Here is an 8,803-nt window from a genome sequence, read left to right as displayed (position 1 = left end):
GAGTCCAATGTCAAATCTCTATGAAATCAGAATTCTTCCAGTTTCAGAGGAGGGAATCAGAACAGTCTGTCTGAGAAACTGTCACAGAAGTCAGACTTCTAATTTTTTGAAAAAAATAAATACAGTCAAAAGGTTCTTTTGCTTTCAATGTTGTTTTAACTCAGGTCTTGGAAGTGAGTTATGATTTAGAAAAAACATGGCAAAAGTCCACAAAGTTTATCATATTTAATTTTAAAAAAACAAACATATTCCTTTGATTATTATTTTTTTACAGAAAGGAAAGAAAGATGCCCTGGGAAGAAACAGCTAGAGAAGATTTTGTGAAAGGATTTCCTACCCAGAAAAAAGAGATTGAAAAGTACTTCAGTTGCCTTCAGGAAGTGGCAAATCACATTGACAGGATCCACAAGGGCTGCACCACAGCCAGCCTTGTTTCCTGTTCCACAAGTGCCACTTCTGGCATCTTGACCATTCTGGGGTTGACCTTGGCTCCTATCACAGCAGGTGGCAGCTTAATCTTAACAGCCACTGGGATTGGCTTGGGAGCAGGAGCCACAGCAATCGGCCTTTCTGCAGCCTTATATGAGAATATTATCAATTCAAAAGAAAGGAAGAGAGCTGAAGGTCTCATGAATGCATGTGAGAAGAGCCTAAGAAAGTCAGTCCAGCCTCTTAGAATATGTTCCAGCATTGAGCTGACCCCAAATAATAGAATGATGGGGAAGAATGTCAGACACCTTGTCTCTAATATTTCTGGTAAGGTTCCTGACATGGAAATGGTTGCAAAGAAAATTAAAATAAATGTAAAGGCATGGAAGACTGCTCAAACACACCTGAAAACTTTAGCAAAGCAAGCAGCTAATGCAGGAAGGAGCTCCTGGAGTAGATTTAAGAACTCAAAAGATATTAAAACAGCTTTCAGTGGACTTACCCTTGCAATGACCAAAGGAGCTAGGATGTTAAATGCTGTATCAGCTGGACTGTTTCTCCTGGTTGATACCTATGGCCTTGTCCAGGATGCTAAACATTTGATGAAGGGAGGCAAAGCAGAACTGGCTTCAGAGATAAGAAAAAAGGCAACCTTATTTGAAGAGGAACTGCAGAATCTCAGCAAACTCTACAATGAACTGAAAGACTTGGAGTAAGAGCCAAGAGAACCACTTCATATACAGTACATATCAAATACAGCATTTTCTTAGTCTACTGTACTTTTGGGGCTGACAACTGTGCTGTATTAGCATACTCCAAACCCTCGCAAACTGATTGGTCCAAGCCCCGGCCGTGATTGGAGCGCTAAGAATCTACCGCGATTGGCTGTGCCGATCGTGGAGATTCAAAGCGCTGCCATTGGCGCCGAGCCGCGAGCCAGCCCTATATGAAGGGCTGCCGCGGCTTGTATTCTTCAGACTGTTCCTATTCCCAATAAAGAGCTGAACTCACTAGAATGGTCTCGTGTCTCCTTCGAACCGATCCACTTCAGATCTAACACTGGCGACGAAGGTGGGATCGTGAGACAAAGAGACCACCCAGCACGTGTCGAGGCAGCACACAGCAGCAAGCAGCATGGCCGGCATCAACTCACCACCCGCACCCTTCAATCCCGCTACCGAGGACTGGGAATCCTATACCGATAGGTTCCAGATGTTCCTCGAGAGTAGCAATCTTAAAGATGCCAACGGCCACAAGAAACGGGCCGTATTCCTCACACACTGAGGACCGGTGGTGTTTAAAATGGCCAAAGCCTTGGCCAAGACGGAAGACGTCAAGACCATGGAGTGGGGCGACCTCGAGCCCCTGCTACGAAGCCACTACGCCCCCATCGTGCCCATCCTCATCCGGCGGCACGATTTCTACAGGCGGGACCAGCGCGAGGGCGAGGGGCTTGGCGACTTCATAGCGGCACTACGAGATTTGGGTGGCCTGTGTGAGTTCGCCGACCTGGACGAGGCCCTGCGAGACCGCGTCGTCCTGGGACTCCGAGAACCCATTCTCCAGAGCCGCATCATGGCAAAGGGCGACATCTCCCTCACCGATGTGCTCACAGAAGTAGCCGCGGCTGAAGCGGCCAAGAAATCAGCGGCTCGGATGCGGCAATCGAGCATTGCGCCACGAGCAGCGACCGGCGAGACGACACCGAACCCCGAAAGGCGACCCAAGATCGACCACCGGGACACAACCATGCACCATGGCAACATTGACTCCTTCTCAGAAACCGAGGATGAGGAGGAGGAAATCCACCACCTGCAAGCAGCACGAGGGCGACGGGAACCCCGAGGTCGTAAGTCGAGGTTCCAGTGCGCCGGCTGTGGAGGCAATCACCCCCGTTTGGACTGCCGGTTCCTCGATGCCGTTTGTCGGCAGTGCGAGAAGCGGGGGCACATCGCCAAGGTGTGCAGAAATAAAAAACACTACAGCCCGCGGCAACGAGACGGCAGCCCACGGAGGCAGGAAAACAACCCCACCAGATACCAAGACCGCCAGATGGAGAGCCGCTGGAGCCAAGAGGGTCAGAACAGGCGGCTCAACGAGGCAAGACAAAGGGAGGAAACACACCAGACCGTCGGCGGCGGCCATTCCTCCACAAGCGACACCAGAAAGGTATACGTGACGGTGGGGATAGAAGACCAGCCATGTGACATGGAGGTGGACTCCGGGTCCTTCCTCTCCATGGTCTCATGGCACACCATCAAGCGCCTGGTTCCCTCCATCCGCCGCAAGGAATTAGAAGACCAAACACTAACCCTCAAGGACTACCAGGGAAACCGCATCCCTGTAGTTGGCAGAGGCCATTTTAAAGTCACCTTCAAGAACCACACCGAAGTGCTACCCCTGACCATCGTCGACCGGGATCGGCCGAGCCTGTTGGGATTACAGTGGTTCACACCCCTAGGCATTGAAGTAACCGGAATCCACCGCACCACAGAGTCGGACTGGGAAGCGGCGCTCGTGGAAGACTTCCGGGAAGTTTTCGACGACAGCCTAGGCAAGTACCGGGGGTCCCCTATCTCTTTTAATATAGACCCGAGCATCGCACCAATCCGCCTCAAGCCCAGACGAGTACCATTTGCACTCAAGCCCAAGATCAATGAGCAGCTAGATAAGCTCATCGCGCAAGGGGTACTGGAGCCAATCGATCATGCCAGGTGGGAGACCCTCATAGTCATTCCCCATCAAGCCAGATGGGTCCGTGAGAATTTGTGGGGACTATAAGGCCACCCTAAACCACGCGCTTCAGCAAAGCGCATACCCCGTCCCAGTAGTGCAGCACCTTCTGCACTCGCTGGGGGGAGGCCAGATCTTTGCAAAACTCGACCTGGCACAAGCCTATCAGCAACTGCCGGTCGACGCCGCAACCGCCGAAGCCCAGACCATCGTAACGCACCGGGGGGCTTTCCGTTGCAACCGGCTCCAGTTCGGAGTCAGCGTGGCACCCGGGGTCTTCCAAAGCCTCATGGAAAGACTCCTCCAGGGCATAGAGGGGGTGGTGCCCTACTTTGATGACGTCTTGGTGGCCGTGAAAAACGAAAAGCAACTAGAAGCCCGGTTGAGGGAGGTACTGAAGAAATTCAGAAACTCAGGACTCAAAGTCAAGAAAGGGAAGTGCCAGCTACGGGCTGAGAGGGTCGAGTTCCTAGGGTACCTCCTAGACAAACAAGGGATCCACCCCACAGAAAAGAAACTGAGAGCCATAAGGGAAGCACCACGATCCAAAAACAAAACGGAACTGCAGGCTTTCTTGGGACTGTTAAACTTTTACAATGTCTTCCTACCTCAAAAGGCGACCGTGGTGGAACCATTGCATAGGCTGTTAGATAAAACAGCCACCTGGACCTGGGGAGCACAGGAGGAGAGCACCTTCAACAACACAAAGAACCTGCTAACATCTGACGCGGTACTAATCCAGTACAGCGAGACCCTGCCATTAACAGTAACGTGCGATGCATTGCCTTTTGGGATCGGCGCCATCCTCAGCTACCAGCTACCAGACGGGAGGGAAGCACCCATCGCCTTCTCATCAAGGACACTTTCAAAGCCGGAGCGGAACTACAGCCAGCTCGACAAAGAGGCCCTAGCAGTCGTCGCAGGCGTCAAGAAATTCCACGAATACCTTTACGGTAGGACTTTTACAATCATCACAGACCACAAGCCGCTGCTAGGGATCCTGGCAGGAAATAAGGCCACACCGAACATTCTATCACCAAGAATGACAAGGTGGTCTGAATTCCTGTCAGCATACAATTACCAGCTGGTTCACCGACCCGGAAAGGACATCGCCCACGCAGACGCCCTGAGCCGCTCACCCCTGCCCGACCTAGAAGACGACCCGGCACCCACGACAAAGGTACTTCAAATAGAGACAATACCCAACCCACTAGTGACCGCGCCAGGCATTGCCAGAGAAACAAATAAAGACAAGCGGCTGGCGCGAGTCCTAAGCTGGGTTGGAAAAGGATGGCCGGAAGGGGACAGGGACGAACTATTCAGACCCTTCAGAAACAGACAAACTGAACTCTTTACCGAGAAGGGCTGTATACTTTGGGGGGACAGAGTGGTAATTCCGGAAACATTGCAAGAAAGGCTATTGGGGATGCTGCATGAGGGGCACCCAGGGATGGTTAAGATGAAAAGCCTGGCCAGAAGCTATGCATGGTGGCCAGGCATGGACAAACAGATCGAAACCTGGGTAGCCAAATGCAAACAATGCCAAGAATCCAGACCCAGTCCTCCCGCCGCCCCAATACATGAGTGGGAAACACCAAGAGGAGCGTGGTCTTGGATTCACATAGATTTCGCGGGACCAACCAAGGGACACATGTACCTCATCACAGTAGATGCTTACTCCAACTGGCTGGAGGTAAGCACCATGAAATCAACCACAACGGAGGCGGTAATAAGGAAACTGGGCAAACTCTTTGCCACACACGGCCTGCCAGATATAATAGTGTTGGACAACGGGCCCCAGTTCACCGCGCTAGCATTTGAACAATTCCTGGCAGGCCAGGGCATACGCCATGCATTAACCGCGCCGGCAAATCCGGCGGCGAACGGACGGGCGGAATGCATGGTCCAATACACAAAAAAAGCCATACAGAAAATAGAAACAACCAACATACAAGATAAAATAAATAAAATGCTCCTCATCCAACATATTACACCTAGCGCAACCACAAATAGAAGCCCGGCAGAACTAATGATGGGCAGAAAACTACGATCAACACTAGATAGAATGCACCCCACATACACCCCTGACAAACCCCCGGGTTCCTCCAGCAAGCACAGAAAATTCAACATAGGTGATGCCGTATACGCAAAAAACCTATCAGGGGAACCACTCTGGATACCAGCAACGATCACCCAAATAACTGGCCCCGTATCATACCGACTAGAAACAAGCGACGGGAAAAACTGGAAACGGCACATTAACCAACTGAGGTCCAGAATAGTCAACAACCATACAACCGAGCAAAAAACTAGAAGGGGGGGAGCGTTAAAGAAAGAGGGACACCCCTAGCGCAAGCTGAACAGCCCCCACCCAGAACAAATAACCCACAAATAAACCAGTCCTACTCACCAGTAAACGCAGAACCAACAGAACAGGCAACCCCGGAATCGTCACCGGGAAGGAGCAGCCAGGCCAGTTCAACCAGCCCGGAAAAATCCGGCGGGAACAACAGAGGCGGCAGCTCAACCAGCCCGGGTAGACTGGGAGGAGTTACCAAGAAAGGCCCAGTCCGACCTTCCAGGCGGTTCCATCCCTGGGAACTGGAGCGACAGAGAAGGCCTCCGAACCGGTCGACAACCAAACAAGAACTGAGCCGCGCAGGTCAACTAGACAGGTACGAAGCCCCGCCTACCTGCGCCACTACGTCACGATGCACCGACAGACGAAACCTAGAGGGGAGGGTGTGCTGTATTAGCATACCCAAACCCTCGCAAACTGATTGGTCCAGACGGACAGCGACCTGATTGGTTGAAGCCCGGCCGTGATTGGAGCGCTAAGAATCTACCGCGATTGGCTGTGCCGATCGCGGGAGATTCAAAGCGCTGCCATTGGCCGCCGAGCCGCAAGCCAGCCCTATATGAAGGGCTGCCACGGCTTGTATTCTTCAGACTGTTCCTATTCCCAATAAAGAGCTGAACTCACTAGAATGGTCTCGCATCTCCTTCGAACCGATCCACTTCAGATCTAACAACAACCATGAGGACTACATTTTGGTTTTGCTTATAATAATCTAAAGGCCACTTCAAACTTTTATTTAACAGATAGTATGTGACCTACATACAGATGTAGCCATAGGTTAATATTTTATTGTTTTCATTTCCTGAGTAGGCTTGCTTTGCCCCATAAAATCACATCAAATTCCATAATCCCACAACAGAAAATTCTTTGTGAAAATCAATATGCATTTCCATACATATCTTTCATCATATTGCATCTAGACTAAAATATATATTTAGGAGAGATTCCACTATTGTCCTGATGGATATTTTACACAAATATGTAAACTATTGAAAATATTTGTGTGGAAAGCTATGGGCCAGCTTTCCCCCCTCCCTCTCTCTCTCTGGGGAACAGCCAAATGGAGGTCCTATGATAATTTTAATTTATCAGATTTTGAACTTTATTATTCAACCTTTATTTTAACATATATTTCTGTAGAATTGCTTATTTTTGGACTATAATTGCTTTGGTTTTGGAAAGTAATTGTGTAACTCCTCTGAAATCTTTGCAAGTTTCAGGCCCAATTTAGGATAAACAGATATTGTTTTTTCAAGCTTTGAATACTTCCAGACCCATTTGGTAATTAATAGGTAAGTGATTAAGTTCTGAACTAAAGTAACGTGAGAAATTGAAAAGTGTTCCCCAGGTTTGGAAGGGGCATTAGATCTGAGTTCATCATATGGACAACCATTTGTCTGAAATGGTATAGGGTTCCCTGCTGGAGCAGGGGTTACTGAAAAGTAGCTTTGCACCAAATGTACCAGCCTGCTTCCTGTGATCATCATTAGTGGCTTTTCTTCAGATACTCCTAAATTCAATGGTTAAGTATAGCTAAGGACTTTTTTCCCATTTGCTATGATGGGTATAGACAATATGTGACAATATAACTCAATCAACTCCCAAAAGACTTCATGTAATCAGTAGCTCATGTGAATACATTTAATACCATAATTATTTGCTTCATGAGTGATGGATAAAAAGTCATGGCAAAAATGACCAGGAAGATATTCCTTCCAGGTCAGGCGATATTTTATCAAAAGTGGTCATGGAATGGTTGTGAGGAATGAGACCAAAACTCAAATCATAAGAAGTAAGATCAAAAACCAAAGTGCTCATTTTGAGGGATAAATAATGGTATATTAGGACACAAAGATATCATTCCAGAGATCAGAAGAAAATTTATCTCAATGTCTTCCATTTAAAAGGGGAGTAACACAGTATTCTCTAGAACTGTATTAACTGAAAATTGCTGGCCAGAATCCAACATTGTTTTGCCAGGTAGTATTAAGAAAAGAAAAAGGTGGAAAGGTTGATTAATTCAGTTTTCTTTGTTCCACTAAGTTGGATATATTTCAGTCTTGTTCTATGTTCTTTTCTTTCACGCTTCTTATTTTACCATTCTTTTCTGATGATTTGAAGACATGAATATATCTGCAAATGAGGAGCCATGGGTCAAATTTATTTTAGAAACTGTGTAACTAACAAATAATATCTCTTTATTTACCTTAGTGATAAGGTAGTTCTGGATAGCTCTATCTAGCTTGTGCTGGAATGAAGCCTATTAAAGGGGCAATTATATGGACCTGTGCATCAATAAACCTATACAACTATTGAAAACTCCCTATTGCTTCTTGGGATTGGAGTGCCACTGGGGACAAAGGTCCTAAATTGCTTAAAGTTAGCTAATCCTTACCGTTTGCCCCACCCCCAGCTATTGAAACTCATTCTTCCCAAGGTCCTGTTGCCCGGTGTTGTTATGTGGTTTCTAAACCTAAGCTATGATCTTTTATCTAAGTTTGTGTTTCTTTTTTATTAGTTTTATCAGTTAAGCTGGATTCGTTTGCTTGGGAGATATCCCCATTCAAATCAATGGGTCAGCAAAATATTGGTTTTAACATAGGTTTACACTATAAGAATTATGAATCATACTGATTTGATTTTTTTCAAATCATTTTCATTTCTTGTTATTAGTTGATACTGTTCGGATTGCTGCAAAAGCTAAACTTCCCTTGCATAACTGCCATTCTTTTATTGATTTGCAACGCAATCTTCCTGGGTACAGTTGCTGTTCAAAGGCTGTTCTGCTGGAATGTAAAATGTAAAATGCAGAGTGTAAAATGAGTAAATATGTTCAGTTGCAACAAGTAGAAACAGTTGAATGAATTACTTTCTGTTCTGAATAATTCAAAAGCTCTCAAATATGTGAAGTTGGGCTTTTTAAGGAGTGTGGATATTACCATCTTCAAAAAATAATTCTGAAAGTAAGAAAATGGCCTTATTTTGAAGATTTGCCAGCAATCAACCATCTTTGGATGAAAGTTCTGATACTAGGATTGATAGAAATCTTAACAATTTAGAAATGTTTTTAAAAAGAGTCACCCCATAACATTTTGCTAATCAATGAGCATCATCAACACCATGACTCCCCAGAAATCCTTCTCACTATCAAATAAAAAGCTACCAAAATCTTGTCATTTCCAAGATTTTATGCAGGACTACCGACATTCTGTGAGTCAAAATCGCATGAGATTTCACTAAAATCTCATATAAAATATTGGTGTGATGTATGGCTGCATTGTG

General features: G+C 46.7%; 1 protein-coding gene across 1 annotated transcript; it reads left to right on the top strand.

Annotated features, from left to right (window-relative positions):
* Nucleotides 1-287: 287 nt before the first annotated feature.
* Nucleotides 288-1,145, top strand: LOC113430450 (apolipoprotein L3-like). The gene has a single exon (XM_026692894.2). It carries the CDS (start codon nucleotides 288-290, stop codon nucleotides 1,143-1,145), a length of 858 nt encoding a protein of 285 aa, XP_026548679.2.
* Nucleotides 1,146-8,803: the final 7,658 nt, after the last annotated feature.

Source organism: Notechis scutatus, chromosome 6 (assembly GCF_049901735.1).
Source record: "Notechis scutatus isolate UNSWTSFEM ecotype Mainland chromosome 6, rNotScu1.2, whole genome shotgun sequence".
NCBI classification, from domain to species: domain Eukaryota; kingdom Metazoa; phylum Chordata; class Lepidosauria; order Squamata; family Elapidae; genus Notechis; species Notechis scutatus.
This window is presented reverse-complemented; position numbering and strand designations above follow the sequence as displayed.